At 50.8% G+C, this 24,327-nt stretch overlaps 2 protein-coding genes across 6 annotated transcripts in view; one reads left to right on the top strand and one right to left on the bottom strand.

Moving 5' to 3' along the window:
• The window catches only part of UNC13D (unc-13 homolog D), a 46,700-nt gene extending 41,736 nt beyond the window's left edge, over nt 1-4,964 (top strand). For both annotated transcript variants that reach the window (XM_077834141.1, XM_077834140.1), the window contains exons 28-32: nt 456-539; nt 1,469-1,589; nt 2,513-2,636; nt 3,675-3,880; nt 4,457-4,964. In XM_077834141.1, coding sequence (XP_077690267.1) covers nt 456-539; nt 1,469-1,589; nt 2,513-2,636; nt 3,675-3,880; nt 4,457-4,563 — 642 coding nt within the window. In that variant the 3' untranslated portion in view covers nt 4,564-4,964. The remainder of the gene's footprint in view (nt 1-455; nt 540-1,468; nt 1,590-2,512; nt 2,637-3,674; nt 3,881-4,456) is intronic.
• A 6,887-nt stretch (nt 4,965-11,851) lies between these two features.
• The window catches only part of UNK (unk zinc finger), a 65,705-nt gene continuing 53,229 nt past the window's right edge, over nt 11,852-24,327 (bottom strand). For 3 of the 4 annotated variants that reach the window (XM_077834492.1, XM_077834496.1, XM_077834494.1), the window contains 4 exons: nt 23,811-23,999; nt 19,435-19,616; nt 18,403-18,660; nt 11,852-17,982 (listed from right to left, as the gene is read on the bottom strand). In XM_077834492.1, coding sequence (XP_077690618.1) covers nt 17,827-17,982; nt 18,403-18,660; nt 19,435-19,616; nt 23,811-23,999 — 785 coding nt within the window. In that variant the 3' untranslated portion in view covers nt 11,852-17,826. The remainder of the gene's footprint in view (nt 17,983-18,402; nt 18,661-19,434; nt 19,617-23,810; nt 24,000-24,327) is intronic. The other variant, XM_077834495.1, reaches the window with a different exon arrangement.

Raw genomic sequence — 24,327 nt, 5'->3', positions numbered from 1 at the left:
GACCGCAGATGCATCACTCGACTGTCTGTTCTGTTCATTCCCTTCGAAGCGCCTGGCACAGGCCACTGTTGGAAGACAGGATACTGGGCTAGATGGACCTTTGGTCTGACCCAGTATGGCCGTTCTCATGTTAAAATGTTTCCACTGAAATGTTCCCAAGGTGGCAGTGGTGGGGCAGGCGGTGATGAGCCTGCTGAGGCTCCCAGGGGCTGTCTGCTCCTGCAGATGTTGGCACAGTCATGGGAAGAGAATGCCCCTCTATCCCCTCCCACCCTAAACCTCCTGGTGGCTTCTCGCTGCTGCTGCTCTCCCTCTCGGGGACTTCTGGGTTCGAGTTCAGGTCTGAGAGCACGGATGTGAGTGCTGATCTCTGCTGGCATGAGTGTATCTGCTGGCCTGAGTGCCTAACTGGGTGTGTTTCTCCACTCACCCCCCCCCACCCCCCATTCTCTCAGGATTTGGAGGAAGGGCTGAAGCTCCGCTCCGCCACGAGCAGAAAACTCATCCAGAGCTACTTCAGCGGGAGAATCCAAGAGCAGGTGAGAGTGTGCTGAGCCTGGCCTGGCCCTTCCCAATAAAGCCCTGTTACCCTTTCCACCCCCATTGGGTTGTTCCCTCACTTCACTCCTCCATAGTCACATGTAGGAAACTGGTCATAATAGGGTTATTATGGGATGGAGCCACGCATCACACCCACCCACCCACTTCCTTTTTAGTCAGTGGGAATCCTCCCCCCACCCCCAGTTGTAATCCAGTTAAATAAAGCAGCAAGTTACCAGCCTTCAGTCCTGTGACTGTGAGTAAACTTATTTTGTTGCATTGAACAGTCCCTTTACAAAACATGACCCTTCTGTTTGTATTTCCTTGTATAAACTGGGCCTGACACTTACGTGTTGTTCTACTGTTACACTCCAATAAAACACCTGTGGCTGGCCCTTGTCAGCTGACTCGGGCTCATGGGGCCCAGGCTGTGGGGCTATAAAACTGCAGCATAGACCAGCAGGCTTGGGCTGGAGCCCTGGCTCTGGGACCCTCCTCCTTTTTGGGCCAGCATGGGTGTTTTATTGCAATGTAGACATACGTTAACAGTCGACAATCCAGGACCCAACTATAGCCCTTCCTAATCAAATCACAAGATCTTCCCATCCTCCGCTTCCTGTCCTCTGCTCCCACAGTGCAGGATGGCAGGATGCACTGGGGATGGAGGAAGCACTACTTAGCTATCCTGGGGGAGGGGGCAGAGTGAGGGGGAAGGACAGGTGATGGGGAGTTTAGCAGATGAGATGTGAGGGGAGAGTCGCTCCCCTGTCCACCTTTCCCATACCTAACCCCAGTGCAGACGTGTCAGGATCTCTTTCTTGCAGTGATGCCTGCTCTGGGTGCTGTACCCCTGTGCTCACCCTTTGGCAGAACCAGTGATTCATGTAACGGGTGAACTCTTGTTTCTGTTCTACTCCTCGCATCCTAGCTGGAGACCAGCTCTGAGAAGTACGGTGCAGTGACCATTAAAGCACTTTACCGCCCCTCGGAACAAAAGCTCCGTGTTGAAGTGCTCAACGCTGTCAACCTCATCCCGCTGGACTCAAACGGTGAGAGCCCATGGGCCGTGGAAACAGTCGGCACCAAGATGCCACTTGGGTCCTGTGCAGCATCAGAGCTGGCGCATGCAGCCAGTGGCTCCAGGGTATGGGAGAGCGCTGAGTCTGCGCAATGACGACACCATTGGCACATGGCCTAGAGGGGCCCCTTTGCGGTCAGTTGTGCACAGCGCTGAGTTGTGAGCCCGATATCCTAGGGAAGTTAGTTTGGTCATGACCTGTGAAATCCCCTGTTATCTGCAACACGTGCCCAGAGTGGCTGCCATGAGATGAGCCTAACCCAGAGCCTGGCGGATTAAGCAGGGTGTCTGCTCGCTTCATAGAACCGATCCCGATTTGTCTCCACTCCAGGTAATGTGTGGGGTGCGCACACAGCAAGGGGGTGGCATCAACCTGTGGCATCCTCCAGAGCCACAGGGACATGTCCCCTCTAACCTGGACTGGATCATCTGGGGTGATCTCTAGGGAACAGACTGTAATTCATGCAGCCGTCCAGGAGAGGTCACTGCTGCTTCACCTGAACACAGTGGCAACCCCGTTAGCTGATAATCCCCCACAGCCAGCGCCAGCCCGGCTTTAGCCCATTGATTGGAAGAGTCCAGACGCCAAGGGGACATGTGTCCCCAACGGGGTTCGTGGAGGAGAAACTGACCTGCAAACCAGAAACTCTTGTGCTGCAGAAGCCCCAGAGAGCCAATCCCCCACTCTGCCCCCTTGTTGTGGCCCCCAAGCACCCTTGGAGGTTAGATCCATTGTGTGGGGGGGAGGGAGGGCAGAATGCTGCTATTGCATAGCTTTGCCACGCCAGTGCTGAATAAACAATCCCAGCATCGCACACAGCACTGATCCCTGGGAACGAGGGGATCCCCGCAGCAGCCTTGTGCTCTCTCTCAGTCTCAACGCCGCCCCCCTAGGCTCCAGCGACCCCTTTGTCCAGCTGACCCTGGAGCCGCGACACGAGTTCCCCGAGGTGGTGGCGCGCACGACCCAGTGCTGGAAGAACGAGCTTCACCCACTGTTTGACGAGGCCTTTGAATTGTACGTATGAGCAGCGACCCTGGCTGCTTCCCATCGCCTGCCCCCTACGTGATGGTGGGCGGCAGAGAGCACCAGCCCAGCACAGAGCCCCCACAGATACGCTGTCTCCACCCAGTGGCTGGACCGTCCCTTCCCAATGGGATCTGCTTGCTCCTCTGCTCGCGGGGGGGCAGATCCTGCACTGGGCCATCTGGGAAGAGAGAGCTGCATGCGTTCCAGACGTGATTAGTGCAGTCACGATTCAGGAGGGCTAAAACTCAGGCTTGTGTGTGCAAAGCCCTACTGGGTAGGGTGAGCCCGGCCTGGAGCAAAGTGCTGGGCCTTCCCTGGCTGCTGAAATGAAACATATACACAGTGCTTTTCTGTCTCTTGTTGGGGCCAGGCCAACATCTGCTAGTGTGAAATGCTGGGGCTGCCTGCCTGAGCGGCTCCACGCCCTTGGCTGCCTGCTTAGAGGGGGATGGCCGGGGGCACCAAAGCAGCAAGAAAATTAGAGAAGTGAGGATGGGTGGGCGCACTGAACCAAACAGGAAATACCCAGTGCTGTGAGTATTGGAGCAGAGCTGATACTGAGCATGGGGTTCATTTGTTCTCTCCTGATTATAAACCTACCTGTGGAGAAGCAGGGGCTGGCCGGTAAAGCACAGGACCCCGGGTGCTACAGCCAGAGGCAAGTCACTCATGCTATGACTGGGCAGCAAGGCCCTACCTGCTTGCTATAACTACTCCAATTGGAAGCCCTTGGGGGCAGGGATGTCTCTGGGTTTGTACAGCACCTAGCGCACTGGGCGCTATAAATAACTCCTGTTTGGCTTCCTTTGCCCTGATGCGAAGGGCAATCAAGTTTGGCCCCTTCGCTGCCAGCTGGATTTAGCTTCAGTAGTCACAGGGTGCCCATCACCACAGTATCTGGGCACCACAGGGTCTGAGCCCCTTGCTTGGACCCGGCTGAGTCTCCGCCTGTTGCTCCTGGCGGGTGGGCTGCGCCTGTGCCGTGGCGTGTCTGCGAAGGCCTGTGCCTGTCTCTCTTCTCTGCAGTCTGGTCCCTCCCGAGAAATGCCGGCAGCATGGCGCCTGCCTGCTGCTCACAGTGTTAGACCACGACACGGTGGGAGCCAATGAGCTGGAAGGAGAAGCCTTTTTCCCCCTCTGCGACGTGCCGGGGCTGACCGGAGACGAGGACGCAGCTGACCCAGCCCAGGTGTCCCAGACCCGATTACCGCTGATGCACCCCAAACCCACTGGTAGCCTTGGTTTTGTTTCCAGCTGCTCCCCTGCCCCCACCTTTCTCCCCTCCCTGGAGCTGCTTCCCTCGCTGGGCCGCTTTGGGCCAGGGACTTAACCTCTCTGCGTCTGGCGGCTGTGCCATCAGACAACCCAGTGGTGAGCCCTTCTCCTGCGGCAGGGTGCTCAGGGGTGTGCAGCGCTCTCTGAGTGCTCGCCTCGGATCTATGCCAGTGCCATTATACTGGGCCTTGGGGAATGGACCCAGATCGGTGCTGGGACTTAGACGTGTCTTTGCTTTCTGCTAGTGGGGGCCCATTGCAGATGGGGCATGTGCAGGGGCCCAGCCCCTGAGCACAGCACAGAGAGTGTCACTTTGGGGCAGCTGTAGCTCTCGGCCCAGCCTCGAACTCTGCTGTGGCTGAAGGTGTGGCCCCCTCAGCCACGTGCTTTGCTGTCGCTTGGCATCAGCTGTGGGGGCTGAATGTGGGTTTCCTAGGAAGGACGCTCCCCTGGAATGGGGAAGACGAGGGGCTTGAATGCACCAGTCTCTGCTCCCCTTCTTTCTAACCCCTGCCTCTCTCGCCTCACCCCAGGGGACCCACTCCTGAAGCTGCTGGAGTCCCGGAAAGGGGACAAGGAGGCACAGGCCTTTGTGAAGCTGCGCAAGCAGCGGGCGAAGCAGTCCAAGGAGAGTGTGTGACAGCAACCAGGCAGGAACCGGGCCAGAGGGGAGCAGGCCTCAGCCCCGAGGTAGCACGGCCCAAACCACCACCAGTTACAAAGAACTCCATCCAATCCCAGCCCCCTTGGCAGCGACAGGGCGCCCGCAGAGGAGGCCCCCAGGGGGTGAAGCTAGGCTGTGGCAGTCTCCAGTCCCAGCTGTGTGTGGAATTGACCCGGCTTCAGGCTGAGGACAGGGGGAGCCCTGTGCTGCTTCCCATCCCAACCCAGCATCAGCAGCCTTGGCTAGTCGGCGGCAGCCTGTCAGGTGCCAGCAGGGTGTGCGACGTGCCCCGGCTGCGATCCCCGCGGGCCCTGCTGTACGCCGCTCTCCAGATGGTGCAGGAGCAGAAAATGGGGGGAGGCCAAAAAAAGCTGCAACCAAAGCCACTGGGGATGGGGGGGACAAAGGGGGGGTTGAAATCTATCCAGCTGGCCCTGCTGGAGCAGCAGCAGCTGTTCCCTCCTGCTCCAGGAGTTGCTGTCGAAGCAGAACAGAGCGTGCGAGACTTCACGAGCGCTGGAGGGAGCAGAGCTGAAAGGGTGGGAAGGGGGAGCTGCTGTCAAGGGTAAGCGCAGGACTCTGTCCCCATGCAGCAGGCACAGAGGGTGCTGTGCCAGAGAATTCATCAAACGCAGGACCTGTGAGTGTGGCTCTGGGCAAGGGCTGGGCCCTCGGCTTGGGGCCAGGGACTGGGAGGTCTGTGGTATGCTCAGCTGCTGCAGCGGGTGCCCTTTGCCTTAAAGGGACTGGACCCATGCCGCCTTCTCTCCAACGTCTTAGTTACTGTTACAAATAACTAAACTTCTCAGAGTGGAAATACTCGGGGAGGGGGGCCGGGGGGGAGTGTTGCTCTCGTTAAATAGCTTCCCCTCTCTGCTACAAGGAAAAGTAGGTACCACACTCAGCTATATGCCAAACCCCCATCCCCACGTCCTCCCGCCAGTCAGTGTCCTGGTTCCTTGCTGTAGCGTAGCTGGGACTCAGTGTGTGTGTAAAACGCCTGTCCAAGAACACCGGGTGGGGCCAGCCTACTCTGCAGCAGGAAGGGAGCAGGTTGGAATAGGGCCAGAGACCCATGATTAGAATGGGATCAGAAGAGCAGATTATATGTGTAGAGGAGAGGCGCTTACTTACCCTTATCCACAGTGTTTCCAGTTCCACCCTGCCGCTCGGCTCTTCTGAACTCAGCTCCTAGCCCCCAAGTCCATAGCTACGGCTCGGCAGGGACCAGTGGAGTCCAGGCACACAGATAAATACAACAGCATCCCGGTCCGCCCGGGGCTGCTGCACGATTTTTGGTGCCTTCCTCCCTCTCAGTAATCAGCAGGGACGCCGCCGGCACGCTAGTGCATGCCAGGGCTGTTTGACCTGTCCGCCTGGAACACCACAGCAGCACTGGCCAGTATGGCTGAGGGGCTGGGGGAGCGTGCTCTGGCCTCTGGGGAGGCTTGGGCACATGTTAGAGTAAAGAGGGCCAGGGCCACCCACCCACACCTTGCTGGGAGCGGCTGCTCTTCTGAGTCTACTGCTGAGCAATGGCAGCTGGTCTGTAGCCACAAGGGAAACCCCTCCCACCCGAGCCTCAGCTAGCTGACTTCTCACTAAGGCCTTCCATTGTGGCTCTGATCCTGGTCCACTGTCTCAGGGTCTCAGCTCACAATTGACTTTCCTGGTATTTGCCCCATGACAGAGATTGCGGTGCTGACTTGCCCTGAGTCTCTACAGCAAGAGGCTGGGTAGGGCGGTGACAGCACCCACCAGAGACGATGCGACTCCCTGAGCCTTCACCCAGAGGCGAAAGTAACATTCCACCCTTATCGGTATCGGCGGCCGGCTCTGGGCCCAGCTGAAGGAGGTGGGGCCTCAGGCAGAAGGGGGCGGAGCTGGGGGGGGGTCAGCATCCCCCAGCCAGCCCATCCACGCTGTCGGGCCCACGCTGCCCAGGGCTCCGGCGGCAATCTAAAGGGCCTGTGGCTCTGGCCGCTGTTGCAGTAGCAGCAGCTGGGAGCCCCGGGCCCTTTTAAATCGCCAGCCCCAGGGCAGCTGCTGCTTTTGAGCCCCCCTTATCGGTGGCCTGGGAGGGGGGGGGGGAAGGGGCAACGATGTTAAAACAGGATCCTTTGCCGCGGCTGTGCTTTAACATCGACTGCCTCCAGGCCAGAACCTGTGGCCAGTTTTTACCAGTGCACTGTACTGGCCTGTACCGGCCCACTTTCACCCCGTGATAGCACGCGGTTGGGTCAACGCCAGAGGGCCCGAGGGGTGGGCTGAGGAGTCGTAATGCCCCAGATTCACTGTGCTTCTGCTCCCATTTTGTACCGTGAGGCTAGCACTACCTGGCAGGGTGTGGTGCGCCACGTGCTCAGTGTTGTCACTCCAGCCATGGCCCAGGCGTAAGTCCCTGCATCAACGTGGCTTTGGGCAGCTCCATTCTGTACTCGCTAGGGACGTGGGGAGCGCCAACTAAGCCAACTTTAAGGTTCTCACAAATAAGCTATTCTTATTTAAAACAAAGTTACAGCCCTTTAAAAGCTAACCCCCTGCTGTACAGTAATGGCTGCAAGTACTGTGAGGGAATAAGTTTGTGATTGCAGGTCAATGGCTCAAAAAAAGTAAAAGCAATAAAGAGGAAACAGCCTCCAGTTAACCTGTGGAACTCTCTGCCGGGGGGGAGACGATAAAAATTATATGCACAAGTATGTGATGCATAAGCAGAGCAGAGCCGTGATGCGTGCTAAAATGACTAGGGCTTTTGAGTCTCACAAGCCAGGGTCAACGGTGATTGCTGCAGGTGGGAGACAAGAGGAATTGCCATTCCAGGGGGGCTAGGGCGACATTTTGAGGTTTTCTTTTGTCCCAAATCAGCCCCAACAAAGTCCCCACAACAGTTCTGTGAAATTCTATTGAGGCACTATCAACCCAGAACCCTACTTCAGCACCCCACCCCATGGCCACATTCTGTTTCTATAGGCTCCAAGCACTTCATTGTGGGGGTGGTATTTTGACTTTTACATTTATTTCCAACAAACTCTAACCTAGTTCAGACCAGAAGAGTCGAAATGCTGCCCCAGTGTTTTGTTAACATTTCAGCAAACATGGACTAGCCTGCTGGGTTCCTGCCAAAGGGTTCCATTGTGTAGCACGGGCACGTTTGGCAGGCGGCGGTTCTTTCCCACACGGCTGCCCACACCCCAGCCAGGCACGTTTGGTTACAGGCCTTTGAGCCCTAATCCCAAACTGGGTTCGGAGCTGGAGGCTGCCGCTGGCCTGCGCGCGCTTCCAGAGGCCGCGGGACGGGTGCTGCAGCACTGAGCCAGTGACCTGCCTTCCCTGCTCCAGGCAGCCATGAGCACACCCTGCAAGGCCTGAGGCCTAGCAGCTCGTATGCTGGGATGGGGGCACGTGGTTGCGATGATGAGGTGGGCGCTGGGATAGCAGCTCACTGAGCCTGACGCTATGCAGGGTAGGCTATTGCCTGTTCCACCAAGGGTTCCCCTGCCCCACGAGTGCCAGTCCCTTTGTGCCCCCTGCAGGCAGCACTGTCCTGGGCGGGGGCGCCCACACCCTGCTTGCACGGCGGGTAGCAGATCTGCGGCCTTAACTCATTCCTGTAGGTCAGGCAAGACATAGCGGGAGCCAGCTCCTTGCACCTACACCACCATGGCACAGTGCCCCAAGCCTCAGTCAGAGTCAGCCTGCCACAAACACAGGGCTTGAGATGCCTCTCACCGGCATCAGTGTAACTGTTGCCCCAGTGGGGGGGGGCACTCCTGCTCTGCACCAGTGGGGGGCCGGGGGGGGCAAGGGCAGAATCAGGCTTCCTGTGATGGTGCATGGAACAGCTAAAACCCATGGGGGGGGGGGGGGGAATGCTAAAATACACAGTTTGGGAAACAGCAAATTCCCTGTACGCTCCCATCAGTACCCCCCCCCCCCCCCAATCCTGGGCTTCTACTGCATCAGGGCCTCTGTACGTGCCCTGAGGTACAGGTACAGGCCAGCAGTGGGAGCAGCTGACTTAGGCCTCTGGTGTTTCGAGGGTAACAGACACGCACTTTGGCCCTGCTGCCTCGCCAGCTGGGACGCTCCCCCTGCACCCTGGGGTTTCACCAGCCAGTGCTGCCACAACCGCTGCAAACGCCAGAGCAGTGGCGCTGGTCTCAAACCACTTTCCTGCCCGGAAATCGCTCCCCTGTCAGTAAAGGGCCCCTCCCCCGCTGCCAATGCAGCGCCTGTGGGGATGAGCCAACACGCGGCCACTGCTTGAGGCCCCTGGGCGCAGGCCTGCCTGCATTTGGCAGATGGCGCCAGTCCAAAGCCCTTCGTGGAGCTCGGCCTACCCCGGCGCAAGCCCAGCCCTGTCCTGTAGCCTCCCGAGGTGGCACTCCGGGGTGGGGCGGCCTGGTGTCTGGTTTTTTTACCGGACCGTCCAGTCCAAGAGGACCCTGGATGCTGAAAGTCCGGATACCCGCCATAGCTGCTGCTTTTCTCACCCAGGCGGGCACTGTAGCCTGTCTGCCCCCCCTGGCGCTGAGCCCTGATTTCCCCGGCCCCTCGCTCTGGGGCTTCCCCCCCACTCCCTCGCTCCAGGGACGGACACCCATCCTGCCCCGCTGTACCCCGAGTTCCCCATTCTGGCCCCTCACTCTGGGGAAACCCTACCCCCCCCGCACACACCCCACTGTGCCCCAATTTCCCCCATCCCAGCACCTCACTCTGGGGACTGACCCCTGCTGTGCCCCAATTGGGCAGGTGGGCAGATGCTGCATCAGCGCCCCCCCCAGCCTGGCTCTGCAGGCGGCAGGTGAGGCCCAGGGGATGGGGGGAGCAGGGACGGAGAGCCAGCGACCAGGGCGGGGAGACAGGATGGACCAGGCGGGGCGGGGGGGGGGGGCCTTGGGGCAGGGGGGTGGGGCTGCGGTGTTTGGTTGTCAGGGTTTAAAGTTGACAACCCTACTCGTGGGCATGACCTGCCCTAAAAGCAGCCCTTGCCACTTGGGGATTTCCTACCTTGCTGCTTTGGATGCTGGTGCTTTGGAGGAGGGGAGGCCGTGCCAGTGGCTGCCTGTAGGAAAAGCGCTTGGAGGAGTCCCTTCAGCAGGCCACTATAGACCAGGTCAAAGGCTGTATCTTTTCTACTGCTCCGGCCCCAAGGGCCGCTGATGGCCCACGCTGCGCCGTAGCCTTCGCTCCAGACAAGGTCAGCCGACAGGAAGGGCATTTGGCGCCATGCAGGGATGAGCCCCGCAGGTCAACACACCGTTTGTTACCAGGTCCGGGCAGCTCACCACCCGTGGCACGAGCAAAGGCCACTCACTGTTTTGCACTGACACCTGCTGTAAGGGGTTCACCAGCCAGCCAAGGCACGACAGTGCCGGACAGCATCCTAGTCACCGCATCCCTCAGGGCTGGCGCGGGATTTCAGTGAGCCAGGGCTGCCGAGGTGCAGCACCAACCAACATTTCATGGCTGAGAGGTGGCAAAACCTTAGCTACTTATTACCATTTAAAAATAACCTTGCCCTTGGAGCTACTCCAGGCCAGGAAAGGGGTGAAACCACCACGGAGCTACAGCCGAAGCCATGAAGTATTATTTTTAGTCCTCCTAATTCTTGCTAGGAGCATGGCTTTGGCAGGGACTTTCCCCACGTTGACTCAGAAGGCTTGGGGGAATATGCTGGGACCTGGGACGACACAGGAGATTGGTCTCCCACTCTAAGTGGAAATGGTGATGGGTGTCTCTTGGCCTTCCTGTTACAGCCTTGTTACCAATCCCTGAAAACAGTCCACCTAGCAACAGCCCCCATGCCATGGGTGATGAACACAAGGTGTAATTAAACCGTGTTATTAATGATTGCTGCAGCGCCGCTGTGGTGGATGGGGGAGCAGTTGGCCACATCGTGACTGGGTGCCTCTGATACTAGTGTCAGCAGAGCAGCAGAAAGAGCGGAGACAACCTGGCTGCCTTTTCAGGGTGCTGTACGGGTCTCGTGAGTGAAGCTCTCTGGGATCTTTCGTGAGCAATGTAGGCTATTGAAATAGAGGCCAGACCTTCCTAAGGTGACGGACAATTTTGGATGCCAGATTAGAGGCACCTTAAACAGGCCTGATTTTCAGAGGGAGGGTGCCTAGCAAATCTTGATCAGCCCCAATGAAATCCAGATCCAGGGCAGCACCCGTGCTCAGGGTGTGCTGAGCCAGTTTCAAGAGTCACACCCAATCCAAGTGGCCTGCTGGTGAGCTAATGTCAAGTCTTTGACTTGCTTTAGCTTGAACTCCCGGATAGCGGTGCCCTGAAGGGACTCACAGCTTCTAAAGGCAGCAGGGAACTCAGGCTCTGGGCTCAGGCCATTTGTCCTGGGGTGGTTTCTTGCATGGTTCCAGCAGGATAAAGTTCAATGCACAAGACACATTTGAATAATAAAAAACATAGAGTCCAGGGGAGTGGGGTATGGGGAAGCTGCACAAGACACTCCAACCCCTCACACACCATGGGAGGGGATGGGAGCCCTGCTTGAGCCCCTTCAGCTCCTGATGCACCATGGGGGATGGGGATGCTGCAGCCCCTCCAGCCCCACACAGTCAAGACAGATGCTGCAGCGCCCATAGCTAGTTCCCAACACACGTACGGTCTGATCCAAAGGCCAGTGACATCTGTATTAAAAATGCATTTTCCAAAGATCTTCTGGAAATGTTTTTGACAGCTGCCATCTTCCATGCCACCAATGTACCCTTATAGTGCCTTTCATTCAAGGATCTCACCGTGCTTTTAATGCTATTTCACACAGAAAGTGAGTGGCAAATTTGAGAACAGATCCAAGGTCCTACTCCCAGGGTCCTGCTCTAACACTGCCTTTGATACTTTTACTGATTACATCATGGGACTGCTTCTTCAGCCGGGCTACCTCTCATTCCTCCAGAAGAAGGAGTTTGAGACCTGATCTCTCAGCCAAGACCACGAATCTGGCTAGTTTGGAGGCACCTGCGAAGAGCCTCATGTGGCTCGGTCATTCCATTGATGGGACTGTCTCAGCCCTGTTACATGTTGTCATATAGATACATCTTGATTGTAAACTCTTTGGGGGAGGAATGTCAGCTACAAAGCTGTCTGGGAGGTGCCCAGCCTCTCCTAGTGCTGTATCCCAATGAGCTGGGTCTGTAATTACAGGAACTCTTTCGCTCCCAAGAGCAGGGCCAAGGCACATAGAAAGTTCACCCCACTGCCCGGATGCACTGTGCGCACAGACACACACAAGCTGCTTGGGTTTTTTTTATTAGCAAAAAAATAAAAATTTATTGTCCTCTAGAAAATCCATCCTGCCCTTGGAAACTGTGACACAGATTGCATTCCTTCCAGCCCCACATGCAAATTCACTCTGCCGAGAGAAAGAGTCTAAACCAGGTTTCCAACAACCAAAACACGTATTTACAGAATACGAGAAAGAACGACAGCTGAAATCACAGTCTATACATGGAATCAACAACACATTGTACACACCACGGATTACCATTCTGCCACCGTCTACACAGACTGAGGGATGCTCCTTCCCAATGCTCCTTCTCCGGGAAGTCCAAGAAAGAGATTGGTCAAGAACTGCCACCAGATCTACTGTAGTGTGTATTGTTTAACGCACTTATTTTGTTTTAACATCGGAAACTACAGCATGGGGAAGCCCCATAGATATCTTTGATCCACAGTCACTAATTTGCAGGAATACTTCACTTTTGCAATACTTTTCTTGACACCAGTAACATCTATTTTCTGTTTGCAGTGCTCCAGGGATTATTATAATCCTGGAGGAAAACACTGGTAAGAATATTCTGCCTTCTGGGAGGAGGAAGAGGGAACAAGAGGATGAACTGTGGCTAGTGGAACAGCAATGAATTACTGAGTCCATTCAGCGTTAAACTCTTCCTCACACGGTGAGGAATTCTCTTCATTGTCTGAACTGTGCAAGCCCTTGCTAGTGGCTCAGGTTAAGCTTTGGAGATGTATGGAAAGTAAAAACTCCTTCTGAATGAGAACAGCTGCAGAGGTCCTTTTGGCGGGAAGATAGAATGTTGTGCTCCCTAGTTGGGCCATTTCCCCGTATCATCTGACTACTATGTCACATACCCGCATGCCACAGTCTGGGTTTGGCTGGGTGTCCATATGGCCGGGAGATGAGCTAAGCATGGCCCCAGTGTCCCTAGGCTATGTAAATGCACTGTAGCCTCCCGAACACGGAGAAATTCTCAGGCTCACGGCTATTCTCTAAGAAGATTTTCTAGCTTTTTGAAGTATGTATGTAGAATATTGTTGCTCTAATTCATCTGTTTCAAGTGGACAGACTTGTATAGTTTTCATAATAAAGTACAAGTTTATTGACCTTTAAGAATACTGTGGTTTCACAACACAATTAATACTCCCTTCCCTCAAATCAGGGCTAGGATGCTGCCAAGCAGGCAGAATTAGTCACTGAGGTCAGCGTTTCTAATGAACCCTTCCAACGCTACAGGACATTTTGGGAGGCAAATGCTACTTATCCAATAAGGACTCTGTGTGGAGGGGTGGAAGCTATCGGGGGTGTTTCCAGACATGCCCTATCTATTCAGCATCAGCGAACTGGGCTGCTAATTCAGAAGGGCTGGAAATTGTCCACTTTGACTAAGACTTTTTTTCTTTTAATGTGACTCAGTCCATAGAAGGGTCCCCTCGGTCTGATTTAATTATTCCATTCATTACACTATGGACTTTTCTGCTCCAAAATACACAGCCCGTGACAATACATTAGAGGGGCTGGGTGCATTAGCACCAATATTTCAGTAAGCCCCCTTTTGATAACACACAGAAGCTGGCCACAGAATCCTGTTGCTTTAAGAGCAGCACAGTGACTCCATGCAGGGATCACCTGGCTCAGACGATGTAAAGTCAACAGCTGCTAGAGAGAGTCAGAGCCTTTGCCCTTTTTTTTGGCCCTGTCCCCCAACTCATACTTATTTTCTTATTAATTTCTAGGAAGAAAAGGGCCCCCAAATTATTTATCAAATACACACAGATCAATTTCTCTGTTCCATCTGGAGCAAAAGAAATCATTCACATTTCAGAGATTTCATGTTGTGAAAGAGCAGCAATTAAAAATTCATAGAAACCTAGCTTTAAAAAGCCTTTGTTGAAGGACCAGAGGAAGGAGAGAAAAAGTCAATGTGTTTGCACAAAGATACAAAATACAATGTATTGGGGAGAGGGTCACACTTCACACTTGGTGCTAATCCCTTCAACCTGTTCTGCTATGATTGGTGTGGGGCAGGGAAGAATCAGGATTTGAGGGCAGGGAGGGGGAGGATTTTTAGATTATTTCCAATTTGGATTCTTTGGTCCTTCTGGATACGTACTAAACAGAGAAACTGTGTTTTGCTCAGAAGGCAAACCATGTAGTTCTCCAGGTTGGAATTTCTCTTGTACCCCACTTGGCTAAGCAATCTGCCAATGGGGAAAAGTCTGACCCCCCAGCATGACCAGCTAGTTCTGCATTACTAAGGAATTACCAGATCCTAATGGGACAGACATGAGTATGCTGATCATGGGTCAATGTAACTTTGGGAGGAGAAGGGAACACATCCATAGAACCTCCCCTGTGGGAATCAGTTGCAATTATGCAGCCAGTTCTCTGGATAAACTGATTTGTCCAGAGAGCACGGGGTCACAATGGACAATCCTACAGGAAGGAAGGAAGGAGAGTAATAAACCACAATGTTAACAAAAACAAACATTACACATTAATTTCCATCCAGTAGCCACGTGGGCTGATCAGCTTCAGAGCTTATAAATATTATAGACCTGATTCGAGAGTTTATTCCCTATTAGTTTTCCATTAGTTACCAAAACAGTTTAGTAAATTTCATTTTCATTGGGTTTTTCCTTCCCCCTTTTTTTGTGGTTTTTCATTTGTTTTTAAAAAAGAATTTTCATACATTTTAACAAATGATCTTTCCTTAAGATCAAACCGAGGCAGGTTCACAGGCCTTTGAGACCAGTCCCACCTCATGGCACAGACATTCAAAGGCTATAACCAAACAACATGGCCACAATAGTCACCAGCAGTATCGCTCCATACAAAAAAAAATTTAAAAATTGATGCTAGTTACAATAAAATACACATGGAAAAAAGCATTTTTACCAAAAACAAGTTAATGGGGAGGAGAAAAAAAAACAACAACTACACAGAGCTGCACTTAGAGATCATCTGGGAATGCATATTAACCCCTTCCCTGCAGAGGAAGGATGGAATCATGGAAGCAAATCTAATTAATTCCTTGCATTAAATACGAAATACTTTGAAAGTCTCTGATAACAGTTTAATTGTTCCTATTAACAACCATGGGCTGCTAGGGTTTCCGGTGCACTTCCAGGGTGGGGAAGGTGGGTAAACTAGCCCAGATCATCCAGAACCAGGAGTCACTGATGGGATTAAAGACCCAATCATGCAGTTTTTAATGCAGGTAAAACTCCCAGACAAGGAGGTTATGGTCCTTTCAGACAGAACGGATACTTATCAATGTGTGTTATAGTGTCTCTGCAGTAGGTGCATTAAAAAACGTTTAAAAGAGAAAGAGAGACTCCGATGGGAGTTTTACTCCTGCAGATACGGCAGGATTGAGCCAAAAATGGGTAATAATAAAACAGTGTCAAACTCAGGCCTCAGATACGCACACAGTGTGAGCCGTGCATTTGTACCTGAGAGGGGAGTTTGCCCCATTAACGGCAGCCTGTTTGCAGTGCCCCACAGCCTGCCCACCCCATACGGCGAAAGAGAACATAAACAAATTAATGACCTGGTTGGCCAGTTGGTTGGGAACCCAGCAGGTTATTGCCTCCCTCTGAAATCAGAAGTCAATTTACACACTGGAAATGGTTGTAGAAAAGCTTAGCTACTAGACAGGGTCCTGGCCAGTGGCATTTTGTTTTTCCTGGAGGGAAACAATGAACTTGAACATTTGTTGCTGGTGTAGGGCTAATCTGGAGGTTCCCATCTCTCTCCTTCCCCACCTAGGAGTAAACTGCAATGCCAGCCCAAGTGAACAAGTAGAAGGTAGCATGAGCTCCCCTGCTGATGGTGCTGGGAGGTAAAGATCCATGGTGCTCACAGCAGGTCAGATCCCCTAGAAGGATCCAGCCAGAGTTTGCAGAAAGCTGCATGTTCAAAAGATGAACCTGCACAGCAGGAGATGGGAGAGTGAGAGAGCCCAAGGACACCGGAAGATATTCGTTGCATCAAGGAAAAGGAATGTCGTGGAAAAGGAAGTGTGTTCATGGGACCTCAGTTCCTCCTTTCCCATCTGTCCCCATTACCAGAAGGAGACTGAGTTTGGTGGAACCATATCTTTCCTGTTACACTCCCCAGGTCCACCTGTTGTCTGCTAGACACCTGCAGGCTGGACTCCATTGCTAACTCCACCAAGTCACCAGGAATGTTTGTACATAATGGCTGGTGGTTTGAGGATTTTCAATGTCTAGTTGAAATTAAAGTTCTTTTCCTTTCTCAACTGACACGATATCTTGTCCTAGTAACTGTATAATTAACCTGTGGAACTCTCTGCAACTGGACATTACTGAGCAAACTAGCTTTAGTAACGTTTCAAATTAGTGTTATACATGTATGTGAATAAGAACTGTATCTGCAATTACACTAGCTAAGTTTAAAAGTCACACGTATTATCAAATATCATGCTTCAGGGCATAAAGCAGTCAGCTGTGATCAGGAAGAAATAACTTATACCTGTCTCTGCAGCCTCTGGCATTGGCCACTGTTCAAGGCTGGAATAGATGGAGCAGTGATTTTTCTCCATGATGGAAATTACTTTGCTGCCACCGGCATAATGCTGTGTCAACAGCATGAATACTAGTGGCACCTGTAGCAAGAGTGCAGCTGGAGATCAGCAAATGGACCTTTATCACTGTCCTGCGAGCTGCCTGCCTGTTTTGGCTGAACAGCCTGTTAGTGAAACAGAAATAAGTAGGTTGGTGTGGATACCTCTGTTTACCATGGCACAGCAATGGCTCTGCTCATGGAAGGAGAACCCCTCACAGGGATCTTCTGAGAATTCATTACTGAAAGTGCTAAATATTAACCAGATGCATGGGCAGAGAAAAATTACAAACTTCCTGAGTTCTGTGCCCTGCCTCAGAACCCAGGAAGAGCTCAGGCTTCACCTTCACCCACCAGACAATCATGGAGAGCACAGAGCTGTGGGAACCCTGTTATCCTTGAGGCAGTGACGCAGGAAATATCTGGCCAGTTCAAGTACAGTCATCACCTCCCAGCTCATCTCCCACCCTGACATTCTCACTCACCAATTAGAATCTCTTCCACATGCATCAGCAATTACGAAGCACGTCCCCAGACTACCATCCAACCTGAAGCTGAATACATCTCGACAAAGACGCCATCGGGGGAGAGACAGAACCTGTGGTTCCACCTCCCTTCTACAGATTAGCCTTAGCTTGCCGGCTGGGCAGTATTTCTAAGGACTCTCAAACCCAGGATCCCCAAACAGACCTATAATATACACTAGCCACTGGCCTGGCCTGGCCTGAGTTGCTTTAAATTCTGTATTTTTTCCCTTTTGTTGTTTTCTTACAAATATACAAATTGTGTAAAAAAAACTTCTAAAAAATGAACTTTGTTGTTTAAATGGACAGGCAAAGTTCTTGTGTATTCAGAGATCAGCAAGCATCCGAGCGAGCAAAGCTCTAACCCAGCAGACACCCAACAGGGCTTCTGTCAGTGGGGATGGCTTTAACAAGCTGGGTCAGTAAAAGAGTGCAGGTTTGAAGACATGATCAAGCAATGGGAATTCATCTCCTTCCTCCCCCATGAGTCCAACCCTCACTCTGGAAAGCACCTGGAGGCCCCTCTCCCCAACTTCAAAACCCTCAAAATAGTCAAAAATTTGTTATATCCTAAATAGAAAAGAGGAAAAACACAGACTCTGCACAAATGGCCCTTTGTGCTGTATTAACAACAGCTCTCAAAGTTCCTAAATGGTTAGAATTAGTGGGGAGTGGGAGAGGGGCAGTTTAGATTGGGGATGTAAAATATTAAAAAGTGCTCTGCAACTAATTTTTGTTTTTAATATATATATATATATATATATATATATATATATATATACATACACACACACACATATATATATATATATATATATAAAGTTAAAAAGTTCTATGTGATATGAGAAACCAAGTGTCCTTGAAGGGTCACGACTGGAGAGTGTGTGGCCTGTTGGGATGGCAGATGGGGCATTCGCCCTCCTCGGCACACATTTCACACAGCACGGCATGTTGGCACTGTAACACCACCCGGTTCTCCTCCTGACACTTAAGACATTTCACTGATTGCATCTGAAATACTGCCTGCAAGAGAGGACAAACCAAAACACAATCATCACAAACAAGGAGGTGCTGGGGAGAGGGAAAGCTCCTCCACCGGCACGCAGTGGAGTATATTCCCATCAGCTTTGTGAAGTGAAAGTGAGGCTGCACAGGCTGGTGTATTGAGAGCTGGGTTCCTGGGTACTTCTAGGTTCTATTCCCTGACCTACTTAGATTTAAAATTGTACTCTAGCTATAGCCCTGACCTCTGTAGCTGTACAGACCAGGGCTACAGCATTTGTTTAACCATGTTATAACGCAGTTTGACTAGATCCGCTCAGGCTGAGCAAAAAAGTTGCTAACTTCTGTTTTGGCTGTATAGACAAGGCCTTAGATCTCTACAGACCAACTGGAAAGTAAGAGGTAAGCGGATGCTCCCACCCCAAGGTCCCTCATGCTCACCTTGTCGACTCTCTCCAGGTTGGCACGCAGCTGTTTCTGTAGGGTGTACAGTGTGGAGAGTGAGAGGGTCTCTAGATCAGAGAATGAGCGAAGGAGCTGGGGGTCCTGGCCAGCATGGATCCTCTCCAGCTCCTCCTGGAGTTTCTTCACTTGCAGCTCCAGGGCTTCCCTCTGCTCCCGGGCCAGCTCACATTCCATGTTCGCTGTGCTGGCGCGATCATTGGCTTCCTCCGCTTCCTTCTTCCAAGCATCACATGCCTGAAAGTCCCAGCAAAAAGAGAGAGTCAGTATAAACCCTTTGCCAGCATCCGAGACCAGCTGAGACTCCCTTTTACTTATCTACCTATTTAGATTCACACCAATTTACCCACATGAAATTTACACCCCCTTAAAGTCAGTGGGCCAGATTCCAAGGTGGTGTGTGCACTGGCATAACTTGAATGCCGAGAGACCAGAGGAGAGGTGTAGCAAAAAAAAAGTGGCTAACTGAAGGATGTAAGAAAGTGCACGTTAAATCAATGTCACGCTCTGCAGTAACTAAGGCCTTGGCTACATAGGAAAGTTGCACTGGTTTAACTCAAGGTGTGATTTTACACCAATTTAATTAAACTGGTGTGAGCCTCTGTATGGAGATTCTTATTTCTGTTTAAAAGTGTCTGGTTTCAGTTTAGCTTGAACAGATTCCTAATTGACTACGCTAAAAGGAAATAAACTTGCTTTAAACTGAAATATGAAGTGTCCACACAGTCTTTTGTACCACTTTAACTAAATCGGTTTAAGATGGCCCCTTTTGTTAAATTGGTGCAACTTTAGTGCGTAGACAAGGCCTTACTCCATTCCAGCTCCTAAGCACATGAAGTACACTAGCTCTCATTCCCTTACCCATTGGTAAGTGGGTGTAAAGAGGTCTAAGGGATTCTGGCTCCAAGAGGGTCTGAATTACATCACCTCACATCATCTCTAGGTTTGGAAAAGCCTCTTTGGCTATGCCTTGACATCCTGTTGCCACATCCTCTGCAAATTGCACTGTACCTGTTTGGCTTGTTTCCAGGACTCCTCCCACTGCTTAATTGTGCTGTTGGCTTCATCCAGTTCTTGTCGCAGTCTCGTCAGCTCAGCAGCACCTGGACCTGACAGAAACGCAGGTGAGGTACTGGGCGAAAAACTCCCAGAAGCAAAGTGCTCCCATATGCTGCTGTTCATCCCATTTAAACCTGTTTCACGAGGAGACAGAGAGGGTTATGTCATAGGTGTCGGAGGTTTCCCCACTTGTTCCCTGCCCCTGTGAAATCCAGGGCTCACAGTGAATGTTTAGGAAGCAGAGGATTGTTTTAGGAACCAGTTCACTCCTTCAGGAGACAGTCATCCATTTGGGGACAGCAATGCTCACACACTAAAGGTCTCACACTTTTAAGTAGCTGAGTGTGTAGTTTGGGAACTGATGTCTCCTGCCACCAGACAGAAGCTCCCCTTGAATGTGGCTCCGTCTACACAGGCTATAAAGCGGAGTTTTTCAATCAAGTCAGCTTACCCCAACTGAAATCCCCCCATTTGCACCTGTGTGAGACAGTTTAACTTCCTCAGGATCATTTCAGCTTGTCATGCAGTAGCCTAGTTAGGCGTATGCTAGCACAGCGGTTCTCAAACTTCATTGCACTGTGACCCCCTTCTGACAACAAAAATTACTACATGACCCCAGGAGGGGGGACTGAAGCCTGAGCCCGCCCGAGCCCCACTGCCCTGGGCAGGGGGGCCAAAGCTGAAGGCCAAGGGCTTCAGCCTCTGGCAGGGGCCTGTAACCTGAGCCCTGCCACCCAAGGATGAACCTAAAGCCTGAGCTCCGCTGCCCAGGGCTGAAGCTATCAGGTTTGGGCTTGGGCCCCGGGAGGTGGGGCTTGTGCCCTGATGGGGGCTGAGACTTGGGTCGCGGGCTCCAGTAAGTCTAATGCCAACCCTGGCGACCCCATTAAAATGGGGTCATTGGGCATCTTGACCCACAGTTTGAGAACCGCTGCGCTACCTCAACTGCAAACACCCACTTTGTTTGCCTGAGTAGACAAAGCCAGGTGTGACTTCTCCTTCGGATTCCACAGTAAGTAAATCAGTGCCACGCATGCCATCTTCGAGCACTAAGAGGGCAGTGATCTAGCTATAGCCACATTCTTAGCCTAGCATATTCAAACCCATTTCCCCTCTCACAGTAGGGCTCAGGGCCTTGGGTGACACAGTGGAAGGAAATATATGATAAACAAGGCCACACATTGGTCATGGAATCCAGGATTTGTGCCTTGCCAGTAAAAAAAAGTCTCTGTTTTTACTCAGAATGAACCTCTGCAGCCCTCATCCAGGGCAGAATCAACAAGAAGTTGAGGGATGACTGCTGCACACACAGCAGAGAGCTCTGGGTACTCAGGCCTTGTCTGCTCACCAGCTTGCACCAGTTTAATGAAAGGGTTGTTTGAAAGTGATGTAGTTTAGAAGTGATTTAGCGGCAAATCCCTGTGTGGACACTCTTAAATCAATTTAAACCTGGCTTATATAGATTTGTCTTAATTCAATTTCTAACTGCATTAAGCAGAATTGATATAAATCAGGTTTAAATCAATGCAAGAGTGTCCACACAGGGGTTTGCACCAGATTAACTCAAACTAATTTAAAGAACAAATTTAAGTTAAACCAGTGCATAAAGACCAGACCCTAGAAGCACAGCAGAGAGCATCTCAGTCAGAAGCAGCACTCAAGAACCAAGAAGCTGGTTATCCTTGCTGGGCAACTCAAACCCAGTGGCAGAAATTGGTTAGTTTGGGGTCTCTACTGCTTCTTTCAGGGCTTGTCTACACTACAATGTTGTACCACTTTAACTAAATTATAAAAGTAGCACAACACCCTAGTGCACATTCAATTATAACGGTGGAAAGGTGCCTTAGACTGGTATAGCTTATTCCTGTATGGGAAGGGAAATAAACTATACCGGTGTCAGCAACTTTTATAGCAGTACAACTTCATCCACACTAGAGGTGGTATAATTATTTTTTGGGGGAAAAAAATCCCATCACAACCGACATAGTTATGCTGGTTCAAAAATTGTCCCTAGCCTCCCACAGCTCTCATCTCCTGCCTCTAAGGAGGGAATGTCTGTCCATTTGCCCTCCTGCTGGTAAAGCAAAAGGATTAGCAGTGGGGGAAAGTTTAACATTTTATTTTTATTACTGTTCTAGATTTCTTGAAAGGGAATTTGGCAATGATTAGGTTGCTGGTGTCCTGATACCACTGCCTATCATGCTGACCAATGAAGTCTCACTGTTTTCTTGTACTCCCCTGCCTGTCTGGCTCCATCTGCTGTCTCTTGTCTTGGACTGTAAGCTCCCTGGGGCAGAGACCATCTTTTTTGTGTTTGTACAGCAGCTAGCACTATAGGACCATAACTAGGGCTCCTAGGCACTACAGTAATACAAATAATAAATAAATAAAAGTAATAACTGTTCACACTAGGCATTCTATCTCAGCTACATTCAATGAGCTGCATGGACAAGTCCTACATTCTAAAACGATAAGTTACTATGTCAAAAAACCTTATCAAAGAAAAGACTCAAATTATTCCCACTCCTCTACTGTGTTCTAAGCTGTATTTTGCTTTATAAAAAAACCAGATCACGAAATGCATTTTGCAATTTTATTCCATTTCTTTGATTCTGCACTCTGTGTGATTATATGAATACAAACTATTTAATGCTTTTCTGCTGAAATAAAAAGTATAGCTTTATTAAAATAATTTTTTCTGTTACATTTCCCTTTTCTTACTGAAATTGTGACTTTTCTCATGAATAAAAACCAGCTGTAATTAAATACCATTGCCTTCTGATATGTCTTTTCTCATTAATGTCATTGTATAAGCCGTTCAAGCAAGACCAAAAAGAATGCGATTACAAGATATGAGACACAGCGTTGTTAGATGCATGGAGCAATGGATTAGCAAAACATTTTACTGAGATTTAGCATTGAAAATTAAAAAATCTCCCGAATTTGATAGAAAAAACGAGGAGTACTTGTGGCACCTTAGGCCTGGTCGACAGGGGGGTCGACCTAAGATACGCAACTTCAGCTACGCGAATAGCGTAGCTGAAGTCGGCGTATCTTAGGTCGAGTTACCTGGCCGTGAGAACGGTGGCGAGTCAACCACTGCCGCTCCCCCGTCGACTCCGCTTCCGCCTCCCGCGAGCTAGAGTTCTGGAGTTGACAGGAAGCGCGTTCGGGGATCAATTTATCGCGTCTAGACAAGACACGACAAATCAATCCCTGATGGATCGATCACTACCCGCCTACATTAAGGTGAGCTATTATCATATTAGCCCACCTTAATTGATTGGTCTCGTTAGAGCTGGTATGACAACCCCCATTTTTTCATGTTCTCTGTGTGTGTATATATATATATGTATCTTCCTATTGTATTTTCCATTACATGCATCTGATGAAGTGGGCTTTAGCCCACGAAAGCTTATGCTCAAATAAATGTTAGTCTTGAAGGTGGCACAAGTACTCCTCGTTCTTTCTGCTGATACAGACTAACACGGCTACCACTCTGAAACCAAATTTGATAAGTGCTCTCTCACTATGGTCTAAAGGAAGCCCTACCGCCTTTGTTGTTGTCATACACATTGATAACTCAAGAGTCACTGTAGCATTCAGCCAATCAAATGATTTGATTTCTTGAAATATCTGTGGGTTCTTAACAGATCCTGCTCCCCCATTCTGCCTGTGTTGTGCCCTCAGTGTAGGGGGCACAACTTTGGGAGTGGAGGTGGGGATGGAAGGGAATGTGGCTGGAGCACTGCTGCATTCTGCTGAGCGCAGGTTGTAGAATGGCAATATGAAGGGAACTGCAGCTGGGCATAGTCTACAGTATGCTTGAGGCTGCTCTTAATTACTCCAAGGGCCAGTCCAGCCCCCATTTGTTCCCAAGAATTGAAGGTGGCCTAAAACCATCTTCCCTTCTCCACCTCAGCTCTGTTGCGCTGAGGATCCAAGCTATAATCACTTGCCCTAAGCTCTGAGCAGAAAGAGATGCAGTCTATTTGTCTGAGCACAAGATGGGGAGCCAGGAACTCCCAAGTTCTCACCTCATCAAGTCATCATTAGTGCTATGTGAACTTGGGCAAGTCACTTAACCTTTCTTCTACAATTTCTCTATCTGTAAAATGGGGATACTTGCTCCCTCTAACACAGAAGTGCTGTGAAGATTCATTAATTACATATTGGTAAAGCAGCTTGCAGTTTTGTTGTTATTATGGGAAGGAGAGGTATAAATGGCAAGACTGAAAGAAGACATTCAAAATTAAAGTTAACTTAAAAGAAAATACTTACATGGTATAGACACGTATGTACATGTAACACACACACTGTGCATTTACCTAATGATCCATGAGAAGTTGATGTCCCCAAGAATGTGTTTTCTGATTGGCTTAAGTGTCCCTGGGGCTGATGGAGGAAATGCGATGATAGGCTGACCGGTGGAGAAGGAGAGGCAGAGTGAAAAGAGGCGGAACTTCCAAGGGACCCAGGGATATTTACAGGAGCAGAACTTTGCAGCAAACTCCCACCTGGACAAAGAACACACAAAGAGGATGGGAATGTATGATCATGAAGTATGGACCAGAGGACAGCACAGGAGTTTAAAACAGCAGATGTTAGCTTCCCTCTCCTCATCAAAAAGGGGAGCCCTGGGAATTCCCACCATTTCCCTTCTACATTACACAGCTCTCAACCTTCAGAAGGGGCACTGCGGCCAGCACCCTTCTGGCCAAGTAGGACCAGATGTGACTCCCTTCAGAATATGCCAAGACTGCTGGTCAACTGGCCAAAACAGAGAGAGGCTCTCCCTCCAGGTCCTGAATGCACTCCCCCTGCAGAGTTCACAGTCCCTGCGAG

This window comes from Eretmochelys imbricata, chromosome 14 (assembly GCF_965152235.1).
Source record: "Eretmochelys imbricata isolate rEreImb1 chromosome 14, rEreImb1.hap1, whole genome shotgun sequence".
NCBI lineage: Eukaryota > Metazoa > Chordata > Testudines > Cheloniidae > Eretmochelys > Eretmochelys imbricata.
This window is presented reverse-complemented; position numbering and strand designations above follow the sequence as displayed.